The 16,819-nt window shown below is 41.1% G+C and overlaps 1 protein-coding gene across 6 annotated transcripts in view; it reads right to left on the reverse strand.

Annotated features, from left to right (window-relative positions):
• Positions 1 to 16,819, reverse strand: part of arhgap1 (Rho GTPase activating protein 1) — a 57,456-nt gene that overhangs the window by 25,086 nt on the left and 15,551 nt on the right. For 3 of the 6 annotated variants that reach the window (XM_069896029.1, XM_069896028.1, XM_069896030.1), the window contains 3 exons: positions 10,004 to 10,102; positions 8,219 to 8,306; positions 6,106 to 6,237 (listed from right to left, as the gene is read on the reverse strand). In XM_069896029.1, coding sequence (XP_069752130.1) covers positions 6,106 to 6,237; positions 8,219 to 8,306; positions 10,004 to 10,102 — 319 coding nt within the window. Of the gene's footprint in view, positions 1 to 6,105; positions 6,238 to 8,218; positions 8,307 to 10,003; positions 10,103 to 10,861; positions 10,905 to 12,121; positions 12,427 to 16,819 lie in introns of those variants that run through there. The other 3 variants (XM_069896027.1, XM_069896025.1, XM_069896031.1) reach the window with 2 other exon arrangements.

Consider the following 16,819-nt stretch of genomic DNA (forward strand, 5'->3'; position numbering starts at 1 on the left):
TACCCAAAGTATTTTAGGATCCAGTTAGTGCTCAAACCTAGAACCATGATAAATCATCCGGCCACTGTAACAAAGAAGTTAAGATTTAAAGAAAGTCTGTGGAAAATTCTAGAAGCTTTTGTTAAAACACATTTGTCTGCATTTGCACAGTTTAAAAATTAAGCTGTTTTTAGCAAGGACAGAGAGAACTCAGCAGAAAAACATAAGATACCGCTCTACCAGCCATGCAAATTGGCAGGAAGCCCAGAAGAAGAGATAACGCACCCAATTTGTGCAGAATACTACACAGCACAGAACGAAAACAGCCAGGAATACAGGGACCATGCAAGATACAGTTTCAAGTTAAGCACATACCCATGATAAAGAAGTGGTTTCTTAACTTAATGAGGCAGCAGATAAAGTAGCTAAAGTATCTAAAGGGTTATAGGATTGGGACCCCAAAGATTTAGTTCAACATGAGTCCTCCTCAACGAGCCTTATACCTTCCATCCAGGAGATTAGACTCCACCAGAGGGACACCTCTGATAGAGAAATTGAGCGATGGAAATGTTCCGGTTGTTATTATGTTGATGTATTTGAGTTTTGGGTAACCCCAGCAGGCAGGGGGTTACTATTGTGGGAAAGTGGGACATTTCAAACAGGAATGTCCCGAATTAAAGAGGGAAAGGGATGTTATCCCTCTGATGACTTTTGGGGAGGATTAAGGGTATCAGGGGTTTCTTCCTACCGGGACCCATTAGGAACCTTTGATAAATTTCCAACAAAGAGGATGCCGTTTATCTGGTGGACACAGAGGCCACTAGATCATCATTAAACTTTATACCGGAGGAAGTTAGATTCACTAGTCAACAATTATAGGTATCAGGGGTACCTATTTTGGGAGCCCATTATGATCAGAACGGATCATGAGGAAGTGATGTGGCAATTAGAAGGAACTAAGGAAGTTCTGAGAACTGACGGGTTATTGTCGACTGTGGACAGATTCATACGCACAAAAGACTAGAAACTTATACTTCACCTCTAGGATATTTAAAGAAACAATGCATAAGTTAGAAATAACGTGGGATTTTCATACCCCATGGCATCCCCCTCCCTTCCTCAGGATGGGTAGAACGAATGAATTAGGCATTGTCCAAATTGGTGCTAGAAACAAAGCTACCCTGGAATAAATGGCTGCCTAAATTACTGCAAATCCGAATAGCATCTCAAAGGAATGTTGGATTGTCCCCTTATGAGGTGCTATTCAGACTGCCATTTTTGGGAAGAGAAGGGGAATTGCCTACTGTAGAAGTCACTGACATATTTCTAAGGAACTATGTACTGGTGCTTGCTTCTTCTTTATTTGTTCTTAGGAAAAAGGGTCTGTTGGCCCACAAAATACAACCAGGTGATTGGGTTCTGGCTAAGATGTGGAAGGACGTCAAGCTTCATCCAAGTTGGGAGGGACCATTTCTAACCCTCCTGACCAATGAGACAGTGATAAAAACCGCAGAAAAAGGTGGACACATCACACCAGAGTGAAAGGACCAGTGAGGACCCCTGCTGAGCTGCCAAATTTAAACATACATCCCTCCAAAAACCCCTCAAGATCCAGTTGAAAAGACATTGATGGTCATTAGAACAGGACTTGGAATAGTTTGTGAAACATAAGTTAAATATTTATGTACAACCCTCCTCCTTCGGTAGAAAGAAACATGAGATGGTGGTGGATATGCTGAATAGGGTCAGTAGGTGGGAACCAGGGTTGGGCTGATGGGATTCATACCCCAGTAAGGAGAGGATTGGAATCCATCATCAAGCCCTCAGGGCCAGTAAAGTTCACCATTCCCATTTCCGACAGTTCTATACTGCAGGTGATACGGTTCGATGCTTGTAGTTTAATAAAATGTGGAAGGATCAAGAATCAGAGATGTTCAGGAGAAATATATGTGTCTTAATAGATACTGCCCCTATTGAAGTGATGTATGGTGGACTACCAGAAAAACCTACTCAAAAGAGGTAAATGGGAAAAATTTGGAATGGGGATAAACATCAGTGTTGTTTTAGAATAATCGTAGAAGGATCAAAGACTAATCCAACTGATAGTACCTTCACAATAATGCCCAAGGTGAAACCCTATACTTCACCCAATGATCCGAAAATAGTACAGATAGTAGAGGTAGAGGACCTTAGACAGATGATTGAGATCGAGACAGGATATGGGGATGCAAATGCCTGGGTAGAATGGGTAAACTATACGATGAACAGTTTAAACAAGAACAATTGCTATGCATGCGCTTCTGGACGTCCAATAGCACAGGTGGTTCCACCCCCGTTGGGGTGGGGTAAAGACCGACAAGAAATGAGGTGCATGATGGATAGAGAGGCCTGGGGTAACCAGTCCTATAAATCTCTGTCCTTGGTGTTCCCTCCTCTGAAGAGGAAGGATGTCCGGATTCTGCCGGCATTCTGGGCTGTGTCAAGGAATCGCACAGCCTGCATTTCAAGACAAGGAAGACAGTTCACAAAGGACCTAGGAAAGCTACAACTATGCACAAAGGTACAAGACATAACAGAGAAGAGGGGAGGGAATCACTCAGCCTTAAATGTACCTCAAGCGGATCTATGGTGGTTCTGCGGAGGCAAAATCCTTGGACCAATTCTTCCTCCCAATTGGAAAAGCACCTGTGCAATCATTCAAATGGCCATACCCCTCACCTTGGCATTTGAACAGGAGAAGGTAATAGGGATTAAACAAAGTAAGTAGGAGTTCCTTGGGATGTTTTTCAATAACCCTTCTGCGAAGGGTGATGGAATGCGAAATATGTAGATTAGAGCTTGAAAATAGACAGCACTAACTAGTGGGCCCCTTTCTTATCAGAAACCTCAAGAATGAAGGAATCTGGTTTGGACTGACACAGTGACCTAGGGTACCCCATAGTCACCATTGCACTTGCTTAATAAAGACATGAATATTAACTTAGACACCTCTAAGGATGGGACTGTCTAATTAACATAACATGCGATGTATGATGAGGGAGGGACTATGTGGTATCTGCAGGGATGGAAGGGAAAAGGGGAAGGTTGTAAGCTATTGAAATTCCGATTGGAAGAGACTAAATGAAGGTGTGGTGATGTTGAGGGCGGGAGTGTACAAAAGAGTGATGTTTCTGGACCTCTGGTGTGTCTTGGGACTAAGAGACACCCGGCTCTGCAGACCCGAAATAAAGCTGAACCTGTTCTCCAAGACTTTGTCTCCAGAATAGTGATTGTGAACACTTTATATTTCATAGTACTGAAGGAGGTAGCTATAGATTGTGGAGGCATTGTTAATGATCTTCCAGGAATCAATGAATTGTGGCATGGTTCCAGTGGACTGGAGCATTGCAAATGTCACTCTGCTGTTTAACGGAATGAGGCAAAATATCAAAATAATGTCAAGAGACATGAGTGCGAATAATTCAGTTGAAGATTCTGCACCATTTTTATTGGACCCCAGCAAGGAAATATAGATTAAGATTGAAAAATACCCCTGAATGCTGGCATTGTGAGGCAGATAAAGGGGACTTAATACATGTGCTTTGTTCTTGTCCCAGAATACTGGTGAAGTTTCAGGATTTCAAATTCCATTTTGCCCCAGACTCTTTGGCTTGGGTTATTTGGGGGATAAATACTCTCAAAATTGGATTCAGACAATTATGATGGTAGGAAGACAAATTATTCTTGAGTCTGGAAGAACTTGGAGAACCATCATTTCAGAAGTGGGCCTCCAAAATGGCCAAGCTGGCTGCGTTTGAACATATGTCTTACAGTTTGATAAACTGGATATCTATACACAAAAATGAGGCAAATATATGAATGGCATTAGATGCATCACACCAAGACTATAGACTTTTTAAAAAACTCTTCTTCCATCTGGTGTGCACTACAGGAGCCTTTGATCTCAAACCAGTAGGTTCAAGAAGATCCTTTCCCCCCCCCCACCCCCACCCCAAGGCTGAGCTTGCTGAACCTTAAATCACAGCACTGAGTGGTACTGCACTCATATTGTACTGTCAGTACTTTTATAATTGTTTGCTTGCTGAATGTGTTTGATTTTATTTGCACAGTTATTTGTATATAGCACTATTTTTTTAAACCTTCTGGTTGGATGCCAAATTTATATTGTGACAGAGTATATAGATATGTTTTTGAGAGACAAATTGGGAAAGGTTTGTTAGTGTAGGTCACATACAAACACTTTAAAGCAGATTTTATTTAAAATACTGGAGCTCTGCTCATGCTAGACATGTTGGGGCCAACAGTCTTTGCAAAAGCTTTGGAGAGTGCCCAAGAATCTCCACTAATGGATTGTTGATTATAAAAAGGCAACAAATGAAAGAGCTTGACGGAGCTACATATTGACTGGAAGGGAACTTGCTGTTCTAGGAGGGTCATGTGGTTTTGCAAACAGAGAGAGTCAAACAGGTTTTCTCTCTGAGAGAAAGAGAGAGACAGAAAGGGATCAGTTTTTCAGTGATACAGTCAGCAACAGCAGCTTGGACTGGAACAGGACAAGCTGCCAAGCTTGTGTAAAACCCCATTTGGAAAACAGGTTGTGAGTTCTTAGTTCAGCCTGATCAAAGCCCTTGTGGTTCATGCGAGAGGAGAGGCCTGGCTGTCTAATGTTTCACTTGAAATAAGAGAAACAAAAAGGAACTATGTGGTGACCTGAAAGAAAGAGGTTATCAACTGGAGAACCCTGACGGGGCAAGTTTCTTTGGCAAGACACTGAAGTGGCTGGGTGTCCAGCGTACAACAAATCTCTCTCTGAAAACCAACAAGAACCTTCCTGAGCAGTAACCATTTACCTTTCTAATACCAAAGCCTGGTGAACTTTAAAAATGTTAAATTCTGTGCACAGTTTAAGAATTACCTGCAACCAGTGATCTTGGAGGAATGAGAAGTGAGATTGGACTGTGAATCAAAGAACTTTTCTGAACTTACATACACATTTCATATATGTGTGCTTAGAATTAGAAGGGGGTTAGTTAAGTCCATAGTGATAAGTTAAAGTATGATTCTGTTTCATGTTTAAAGATGATTAAAAGCAACTTTTGTTTAAGTAACCATTTGTCTTGGTGAATATCTATTGCTTCTGGGTTTTGGGGTCCTCTGGGCTTGTAACTGTGTTTCATTGGCTTTGTATTTTACTTGGCTCAATAACAAAGTTGAATCTAATCTTATCACAGAAGGGAAGAAACTGTCCTTGAATACAGTGGTGGATAATCTCACACTTTTGAATCTTTGCCCGAATGGAGTAAGGGTGAAAAGACTCTAGCCGCTTTACCAAGGCAGCAAGAAGTGTAGACCGAGTCGATGGAGAAGTGGTCATACAATGGTCTGAGCTGCTTTCACAACTCTGTATTTTCGCAGCAATTCAAAACGTTCAGCACAATTGGCTGCTAAATTCAGAAGCTTTGTGATCTGTTCTATGTTGAGAAGAAAGATATTAAAACTGATTCACTCTCTCCGCACACTGTTAGTGAGCAGCCTTAAATCTTAAATGAAGCAGACAATTATGCTGAACCCCTCTTCTTAAATAACATTAAACAAAAGCATTATAGAAAAAGCAGCTGACAAGAAAATTATTTTTTCTAACTAACATTTTTCACCTCCCAACCCCATTAAATTTCACATCTACTGCCTAATCTTTTTACTAATCTAGTTGTCTGGAAATGGAATACGAATAGTGAAAATTATTTTACCATATGCACAATTTTATGTGACCAAGTTAAATACAAGACGTCTGGAGGGATCAATTTGTCAAACTTGGTACAGTATAAGCCCTGGTCTGATATTCAGCACCTATGGGAATTGGTAGATGTCGGAGAAGTGAATTTTCTAGTTGCTTAAGAAGGTGTGTTATGAGATTGGCAAACTAACCGCTGGGGGAGAACAATTTTAAACATTCATGTTTCTTATCTATTTATTTTCCACTATTTTTTTGCCAGTTGCTCGAATTCCAGAAAACGGGGATTTTACTGTACATCAATATTCCCAGATACTCAACATTTGTATTCCTGTGTCACATGGAACAATTATGCTTAATGTTAAAAGCCCACACAAGGTTGTAATCACACTTACTTCCTGTCAAACTCCTTGTAGGCTTCTATTAACCAGGTGAAGGAAGGTTTATTCTGACTGGTGAGTCCGTAATGAAAGTATACAACCGAATAGTCACTCTCAACATACTTATCCAATGTATGTTTCAGGTATCTAGTGGCAATGAAAGAGAAACAAACTCAGATCATTAATTAACACGCTCTAAACTCCACAATTCAACTGAAGTTTGGGACCAAAACAAAATGCACTGCATCATCAGCTTCTTAAAAACAAATTAAGGAAATTTCATACAAATATCTTCAGAAATTATTCTGGATCGTCACAATAAAGTGAGTGGCTCAGACCTCCAAATCTGTCCGTGGCAACTTCAAAGGAGCTACCAGATGGTTGATGTAGATACCCCCCCACACCCCCCCAACACCTGTGGGAGATTTTTCAAAACTTCCATGCCTCTTAGAAACCATTTAACAGCCATCTCTGGTTGGGACTGAATCTTGATCTTAAAAAAAAATCCAAAATTGTGACTTTTTCTCCAGGCGTTAACAGAACTTTGGTAAAATGGGGAAATAAAATTCAAAGTTGACTGCAAAGATTTAAAGTCATATCAAAGATGAACATGAAAAAGCAGGTAACGGAGATTAAAGTTAATCATGATGGCTATAAAGTGGTGCAGAATCAGAAAGATCATGAAACTCTAGGATTAACCCTAACAGCAAGTCAAAAGTGTCTACAGGAAGCATTATGAATACATCCTTAAGACTGAGACTGGTGACCCCTCTACCATTTTAGGTAGGTCTGATCTCAAAGAAATTCCAACTTTCACCCCAAAATAATTAATCAACCAGAAAGAAATTAGGGTCCCTGCTATTAGAAGACTACTTTTCATTAAGGTTAGCTCACTATCTCAAAAAGCACCATTAGTTCTCAAAATCAATGTACTGCTTTTCAGGAGGTGTGGGGACAAACATATTAAATCCACCACTTATGATGGGGTAATTGTTTAACACAATTAATTCTACTATCCTGTAGATAGATGTTGTCCTCTGTTCTCCCATGATAATGAGGTGCTACAACAAACACTCACCACCTTCAGGCAAAAATCCATTCATCACAAAACCAAGGCTGAATGGTGTGTCCTTTGAATGCATACACTCACAAAATTGGCAACAGGTGGGGACGATGATTTCAAGGTATAACCTAGCTCAGTGGGTTTTCAGGCTGCTGCCCCCTTGGACTCCAGGCCATGTCCTGAGCACCTCCCCCAATTCAACGGTGCTGTTGGCGGGGGTAATGGCGCCGATGAGTAATGGTAATTAAAGTAAGGTAATGGTGGGTGTTAGCGACAGCACTGAGCGGGGGCGGGGTCAGCAACAGCACTGAGTGGGGCCGGGGTCAGTGACAGCACTGAGCGGGGGGGTTTAGTGCTGGCGCTGAGAGGGGGGTAGTGGAGGCGCTGAGTGGTGGGGGGTTAGCGGCGGCACTGAGTGGTGGGGGGTGGTTAGCGGGGGGAGGGGGTGTGATGCTGGTATAACCTGCCGGTCACCGAGACCAGTTTTTACAAGAATACCTTCTTTCCATTTATTTTGCTCACTACTGCCATCCCGAGTCTGGCCAGAAAATTTCTGCACTGGCTTAATTAAACTTGGTAGCAGACTAAATAATAAAAAGACAAGGTTTAGAATGTCCCCTTTTTCCTCACCGTCCACAGTGGGGTGGCAGCACCTACTTTGGAATCAATAAGTTAGATGAAGCCAATACATCAATTCAACTTAATCAGCCAAAAAAAAAACATGTTCCACATAGTGAAATCTGCTTCCATTCACCTCAGTTTAGCGGAAGAGTCACCCGATAGTTCAGGGAATGACTGTGTCCATACTGGCAATGGATTCAATAATTATTCATTCCCCAAGTTTCCATACTCTAATGTTTAATGAGATCAGGGAAATATATTGATACTGATGTACTGTAACAAGTAACCTCTTCTTCAGGTCATATTTGTAATGCTTGGCTGCCAAACTGCATTATGTAAGCCATTGGAAATCCAATCAAGTTACTTTGTGAAAGGTTAGTTTCATTTATCTTCAGGCAATAAGTTTTAAACTATGTAACATTTGAAATCATTTGGCAAACTCACTGAAGCAGTTTTGTGTGGTCCAACTGGTGACTGGGAGGCATCCGACAAGCACTGAACACAATCACCTTCCTACCATAGTTATCATCTCCTACAGGAAAAGTAGCATAGTTCAGTTCAGTTTAAAAATTAAATGTTTTCCCCAGTTAACAGTTTATAAAGCACTTCACAGCATGTAAAGCCATTGATGTTTTCTTACTGCCTTGTTAATGTACTGAAATCTCAAAAAGCACTTTTTTGGCACAAAAAACCAAGAACTTCACTTCCATCCTCTACCAAAATAATCCAGCTACTCTTACACACAGATATCCAAAAAAAATTTTCCTGATCTTTAACATATGATACAATTCTCCCAACTTCCATTTCTTAAAGGGCATGAAAACAAAAGCTCCTTTGCACTGAGCAATTCTGGCTTGCTTAACAGAAACATTGGGAACAATGTAAGATTATTGGGGAGGGTGGGGGAATTGTTTAGTTTCATCAAACAAAAATAATTTGGGGAGAAACTACACAAATAATGAAAGAAATTATAACTGATGGATGACATGAGAGGAATAGATGAATTAGGCTGGGAAGAGACTTCTTTCTTTGGCTTGGCTTCGCGGACAAAGATTTATGGAGGGGTAATGTCCACGTCAGCTGCAGGCTCGTTTGTGGCTGAAAAGTCCGATGCGGGACAGGCAGACACGGTTGCAAGGGAAAATTGGTTGGTTGGGGTTGGGTGTTGGGTTTTTCCTCCTTTGCCTTTTGTCAGTGAGGTGGGCTCTGCGGTCTTCTTCAAAGGAGGTTGCTGCCCGCCAAACTGTGAGGCGCCAAGATGCACGGTTTGAGGCGATATCAGCCCACTGGCGGTGGTCAATGTGGCAGGCACCAAGAGATTTCTTTAGGCAGTCCTTGTACCTCTTCTTTGGTGCACCTCTGTCTTGGTGGCCAGTGGAGAGCTCGCCATATAACATGATCTTGGGAAGGCGATTGTCCTCCATTCTGGAGACGTGACCTACCCAGCACAGTTGGATCTTCAGCAGCGTGGATTCGATGCTGTTGGCCTCTGCCATCTCAAGTACTTCGATGTTGGTGATAAAGTCACTCCAATTAATAACACCATGGAACAGGTGTATGAATGAAGCATTTCTGACCTTTAGTTTCCATGATATATATTTTGCCAAATTTAACTTACCCACCTACAATCAGAAGGCCAAATATCCAAAAAAACACTCAAAATATGGGAGGAGTAAGGGACCTACAAAACTCCCATAACAGTCAACCAATAACACAGTGGGTTATGATGTAGACATAGCATTGCCATCACATCTGTTTAGAGAGCTAATCAGACAGTAAATCTTGTTTTGAATACTCCTAGTTTGAGGTACACTTCTACACATATCAGACACTTAATGAACCAAAGGAAAATTTGGGTTCCTTGGACTTGCAGCAAGAATCTGGTTTTCAACATCCTCAATCCTGCATTGAACGCAAAATTAGATTGGAACTCAAACAGAGATAAAGAGCACGATCTCTTAGAAATTAACAATGAGGAAAGAAGGATAATTGTATTTTTACAATTCAGTTTCAATGTGTCATGGAACCTACTGAAAGGGCACTCACTAATATTTCTTCCTTATAATACTACAGCATTTACTTTATAAAAAGTGTTAATTTAAAAATTATTCTGCTGAGTATTCCTTATCCTTCCTTTGGTCTCTGAGGATAAGGATATAGATGTTCAGTTCTACCCCATGCATCAACTGGCTGACATTTTACAGTTCAGAACTGTTTCATAACACCTACCTGCCACCTCCACAATTTGGCGTCGTGCAATGTCATAGAATGGATCATCCCATTTCAGATTTGGGGGAGGATCAACAACCTCAGGTGAGCACTCTTTGTCTATTTAAGATCAAGAGAATACTTAATGTTAAAGCATGCTAGTCAGCCACGTCAAATGTCAATTTTATTACATCTACTGTACAACTCCGATTATCTGAAATCGAATTCTCCAAAATCCTCATTTATTTGAAAATTTTTAAAAATTTTGGATAACTGAGGATATCAGAAACAAATCATAAATTCTCATTTATCTGAAATTTTTCAGAGCCAAATAGAACGGGGACCTTGAGCACCCGGGTAGGAGCGGGAACCTTGGGCTCCTGGCAGGAATGGGGCCTCAGTGGGGAAGTGTCACTGACTGGCAGCAACCAGTGTTTTTTTTGGTGAGAGTTAAACATTATTTTAATGCTTAAAAAGCCTTCCTTTGTTGTTTGTTGTTGTTTAAACACTGTTACAAGTGATTTGCTGTTGCTACTGGGCTGCTTTTTAAAAAAAATAACCATTAAAAAAAACATATCCGACATAGGCCAGGTCCTGACCATTTCGAATAATTGGAGTTGCACTGTATTTTCTTACAATATAGCAGAAGGTGTGCTCTACACCAAACAAAGTATTGAGGCCTCCAAATTATATACTATCCTGTATAATTAAATATAGGTAGGATTCTTACAGCTATCAGTTAAGATTCTAGACATCTGGATTGGAAGTTCCTGGCAAGTTGTTTGCATTTTACCCTTATTGGTCTCTTCAAATTATAATTCGACAGAGGAAGTGTGTTGGACGTACTATCAAAGTGATGCAACTATGCCCATTTCTTACCTTCTTGTGCCATAATCTTATGTTACACATATAAAGTTCTCGTTTGCAGAACAGCAGCAAATCCACTCTGTGGGCAGCGAAGTAAACAGATAAAAATAATATGGGGAAGATGAAATAATTTTTAAAACCCTTGAGCTATTTCATATCATTTAAATATCTAATTTTTAAAAATAATGGAGGCACTTGAATCAGCCGGGTACAGACGACACAGAACAAGAAGAGTTATAAGGAGGGATACTTGATTGCCAGAATGGGTCAATTAAGTTAAAGGGCCAGTTTCCATACTCTATAACTGCATAAATGCTAAATGACACAGCTATAAATTGATCTGGTGTATCGAAACGGTGGCCATCAAAACCATGAAGAACGCACACAAACGCCTCTATTTTCTAAGTAGTCTGAGGAGCTTTGGCACGTTGTCAAATAGTCTATCAAACTTATACAGAAACACAGCGGAAAGTATACTGAAAGGTTGTATCATAGTCTGGTTTGGGAATTTGACTGCACTATTTTTGAGTGAGGTGGGGAGCGGAGCAGAACATGCGGTCTTATCAAGACTCTATTAGCACCTGCAAAACCATATACTAAGACTTGTAAAGAGTTATATGACCTGGTCAGAGATCATCTGTCCCCAAAGCCCATAATGGCTTGACCACGGATGAAGATTTAGGAAGGGGGCTGTCCACGTCTGCTGCAGGCTCGCTGGTGGGTGACAAGACCAATGCAGGACAGACATGCTCGGCGCAGCAGCAGCAAGGGAAATTCTGTTCTGGGTTTGGTGCTGCTTTGTCATGGGTCTTCTTCCATCTCCTTTTGTCCTCAAGGTTAGCCCTGCGTGCGTTCTCCAAGGAGAAGACAGATTGGTTAATGATGTGTCACCAGGCCACATGATCAGAGGCGAGAGAAGATCAATGGCAATGATCAATGGGTCAGGCATTAAGGGGTTTCTTCAGAGACTCCTTGTACCTCTTTTTCTGAGCCCTCTGTCATGGAAATCAGTCACCATACAGCAGGCTATGATCCTCCATCCTAGAGATGTGCCCTGCCCAGTGTAGCTGCATCTTCAACAGCATGGTCTCGGTGCTCATAATCTCCACCTATTCGAGGACTTCAATGTTGGTGACGAAGTCACTTCAGTAAATGATGATAATGGTGCAGAGGCAGTGCTGGTGGAAGAAGTTGTAGGTGGCGACGGTTGGTGAGTCATGACTCAGATCTGTACAGGAGGGTGGTCAGTACAACGGATCTGTGTACACTTACCTTTGTGCCTTTCCTCAGATGCTTGTTGTTCCAGACTCTTGTACAGTCTGCCAAATGCACTGTTTGCCTTTGTCAGTCTGTTGTCAACCACTTTATTGGTCTTGGCATCTGACGAGATGGTGCACCCCAGGTAGATGAACTGGTGGATTGTCTTCAGCTCAGGCTCGCCGACAGTAATGTGGAGAACGTGGTTCTCTTCCTGAGGTGCAGGCTGATGGACAACTTCTGTCTTCTTCAAGCTCACTTCCAGTCCAAAGAGCTTGGCAGCCTTCACAAAGCAGGACGTTATACCCTCCAGGCCATCTCTGTATAGGCAACAAAGGCAGCATCGTCAGTGAAGAGAAGCCCTTGAATTAGTTACTCCAATATCTTGGTGTGAGGCTGTAGTTGCCTCAGGTTGAACACGCTGCCACTTGTGCAGTACCAGATGAAGACACCATCCCTGTCATCAAGATCTTCTATGACCCTTGAAGGATCATACTGAAGATGAAGAAGATGGTGAAAGGAGTCTGTGCAAGGACTCAGCCTTGCTTTACACCGTTGCCTATTGAGAAGAGCTCTGAGAGGTCGTTGTTGTGTGACATGGCCACACTGATCTTCATGGGGGGGGGAGGGGGGGGCATTCCAGTCATTCCATGATTTGCCAAAAACCTTTCCTGCTTGCAATGTTGAATGCTTTTGAAAGGTTGACAAACATAGTAATGGTAGAAAGATACAACTTCTCTATGGAAAGCAAACGACTGGCGGAACTGTGAGCCAATATTTAACTAAACTGCGCAAGTTGTCGGAAATGTGCGTTTGATAGGTTTTTGGACAAGGCTTTGAGAGACTTGTTGATAATTGGCTTGGCTGACTGGCATGCCCAACCATGCTTATAGAGCACAGAAAATGTGGACATTTAAGTCCGCCTACGAGTCAGCATTGAGTTTCAAAATGGCCGATCGCCACATCGAGGTCATACATGGGGATCACACAGTGAAGAAAATAGACCGATGAGAATGGGGGAGAAGTAACCACAGCCCTGATGACTGTTATTACAGGAAGACTAAGTGTTATTCATGTGACAATGTGTCCAAGACAGAACACAAGATAGAAAAAGAGAGAAAGTGGGACACAGGAGGAAAAAACATCAGAAATTCAAGTATCAAAAATAATCTTCCCAAGTTAAAAATATCATCGAAAATGAGTAAAGTTTTGGCAGTGAGTCAGAGTACAAAAGAGACTCCAAGGATTAATGCATAGTGTTATGGATCACAGGTCAGAAATTCTTGTTTGGATCAAAGTTAACAATGACCCTGTCCAGATTGAACTTGACATAGGGGCCACTGTGTCACACTAATGCTGAAAAATCTTCAAGTTGCAGGCCAAACTCAAAATGGAACAGTCAGACATAGTGTTAAAGACTGTCACAGGGCTCGGAAAATGTAAAGATGACATCGATTATGATGGACAGACAAAAAAAGAATTACCTCTCTACATTGTGGATACAAAAGGACCCGCCTTGTTTGGAAGGAATTGGTTGTCGTATATCCAACTTGATTGGAAGGCAATTGGTGCAGTTAGGAAGGTACCGACATAAAAATTCAAAGCTGAAACAGGTGATTCAGAAGTATCACACAGTATTTGGGAAGAAGTTGGGTAAAATTCAGGGAGCCCAGGTCAAATTACAGTTGAAACCAGATGGCGAACCCAAGTTTTTTAAGCCAAGGACTGTACCCTTTGCTATCAAGAAAAGAATCGAGACAGATATCAACAGATTAGAAACTGAAGGAACAATCAAGAAACTTCAGTACAGTGACTGGGAAGCTTCTATTGTACCAGTCAAAAAACCTAGTGGTGACATTCAAATTTGTGGTGACTATAAAGGTGACAATTAATCAAGTCTTGCAAGTCTCCAGTCATCCAATTCCGAGAGTGGAGGAATTATTTCAAGCTCTGAATGATGGTTAAAAAGTTCACGAAACTGAGCTTATCAACAAATCGAATTGGATCCCGAATCAAAGTATGTTGCCATCAAAACTCATCTGGGATTGTTCACCTAGACCAGGATGCCATATGGAATATTGTTACAAGATCAAACCAGCAACCACAAAGAAGGCATATCACACAGGGGTAAAGATGAACAATTTCTTTATTAACAAAAATTGACCTTCAAACTTTAATTCAAAATTCCCCCCTTTTATAACAATGCCCACTGGTTACTATGCAAATCTCTATAGTAGTGTAAAACTAATAAATTCCCCAGCCTGAGAGAGAGAGAGAGAGAGAGAGAGAGAGAGAGAGAGCAGAAAATTCAAAGTTGACTTGTATTGCTTGCAGAGAGAGAACCACTAGTCCGGATCCTTCTGGCTGCCTTCGGAATGTTCATCACTTTTTGAAATCCCAACATTCTAAACTGTCTTCAAGACCATGACTCTTTCACTTCACAGCACCCCCAGTGGTGGTTTATCATCCAAGTCCAGAAATTTTTAGATCATTTTCTGCACATGCTCAGTCATCCGTCTCCCACTCTCTCAGCAGTCCACCTTCACCTTGGCTCTCTAAGGCAAACTGTCACTTTTTAACATAAAACCACGCAACACATAGCCAATACACAACACAGAACTCTGTAACAGTATCATAAGCCCCAGTGATGTTTCAAGATGTTATGGTCAAATTATTGCATGGACTGAATGTTGGATTTTACCTAGATGACATCATCATTATGGGTCAGGACAACAGAGAGGATCTAGCAAACCTGGAAAAGGTCCTAGCCAGGTTAGAACAAGCTAAAGTTTGGCTGTGTCAAGACAAGTGTGTGCTTATGGTGCCCTCTGTGACATATTTGGGATTTACAATTGATCTTGAAGGCGTCAGGATGGATGCAGGTGGCACCAAAGCTGTTCGAAGTGCACCCTTCCCATTGAATTGAACGGAATTTCAATCGTTCTTAGGTTTGGTTACGGCAAGCACATCCCCAACATGTCAACTCTGCAACCCCCTCAACAAACTGCTTCAACAAGGGCAGAAATGGTGTTGAAATGCTGAGACAGACCGTTTCCAATAGCTTAAAGAAACTGCTGACCTCAAGGGACAATGTTCTTGTTCATTATGTCCCTGACAAGGAAGTGACCCTTGCTGTTGATGCTTAATCTGTTGGTTTAGATGTGGTATTATCACAAATCACAGAAAAGGGAGAGCACAGAGCCAGCAGGGTCAGTCAACAATAAGATGTTATTTGCTCAAGGAAAGTCACAAGTTTGTGCTCCTGTTGCGTGTTCTTCATTCTCACAAAGACTCAAAAGAGAAAAACCCTCCAGTGTATCGCAAAGACTACGCGCAATGACGCAAAGACTACGCGCAGTGACGCAAAGACTGTGTTTTTCAATTTTAGTGCATTTTCAAGTTAGATTGCTTTGTATCTGTAGTTTAATGTTACTAGTTGAAGTTGTGTTTAAGATTCACCGTTGTGTCCACAAGTGTTAACAGATTTAAGTTGAGCTTTATAGTCATTTTAAAATATGCAGTCATTATATGAAATAATTTGTACTTAAAAATTATAAAGCACAAATTAATTTTGTGGGTGAAGAGTGTTATGTAAATGAATATGCCTGCTCACATATCATGATTTGTGCTGGTAAGTTAATGGATGCTAATATAACATCCCTAGTGCAAGATATATAGAAATCAAGAGAGAGTTAATGGACACAAAAGGGAGACTATTTTACAGGGAAACAAGTGGGGGAAATGGAACTGATGCAATGTTAGTAAAGATGGCATAAATGTAATGGGCCAAATACCCTCGTACTAAGGAAATGCAAGTCATATAATTGAGTGCAGTTTCTTGTAAGTCTGCCTTTCAGGAAAAGATTTTAAATTTAGACAGAGAGCACAATAACAGGCCATTTCAACCCACGAGTACCCTTGGTACGTTTCAAATGGTGGGAGGAAACAGGAGCTCTCAGGATAACCCAGTCAGATATGGGGAGAATGTACAAACTCCTTATAGACAACTCTGGATTCTAACCCTGGTTCTGATCGCCAGTGCTATAAAGGCATTGTGCTAATTGGTAATCAATTAGAAGGGAATTTTCCATGTGTTTTCCCCCTTTATGCCTCAGAATGGTAAATCCAGTTCTGCATGGAGTCAGTAGAATGGCTGGCGAAGAAAAAGATTTTCTTGTCCCTTCAGATATCAAGGTAAAGTTTTAAATAAATCAGCATGTTTTGTTCACAAATGAATCTGATCATCTCTGCATGCTGACAAGCTCCTCAATACTATGCTGCAAAAGACACTACAGGTGTCAGGACATCGGACCACAAAAGGACTTTCAAATCAAGAACCCTGAACATACTTTTACTTGCTCCAGCATTCTTAGAACAAATCTCAATAGTCAACAAAACAGATTGTTTGCTAGCACACAAATTGGAAATTAATTTCAGCTGGGTGAGAAATTCAAGAAGAATGTTCCAGAGCTGCTTCAATTAACACTCAAGACTTTGCAATGTCAAAAAAAGGGCATGGAAAGTTGTTGAGACTTCTTCCCGTATTTCTCTTAAAGTAGTTGCATGGTGAAGATATCATGACTACAAGCACAAGATCACTCTGTAGTGACTGCAATTGGATTGTACTTTTTGTTGAAAATGGAGTAAAAATAAGACATCTCTGGAAATCTCCTGGAATGTTCACATCTTCCCAGATGTGGGAGTTAAAACTGT

The sequence above is a fragment of the Narcine bancroftii genome, chromosome 1 (assembly GCF_036971445.1).
Source record: "Narcine bancroftii isolate sNarBan1 chromosome 1, sNarBan1.hap1, whole genome shotgun sequence".
Lineage (NCBI taxonomy): Eukaryota > Metazoa > Chordata > Chondrichthyes > Torpediniformes > Narcinidae > Narcine > Narcine bancroftii.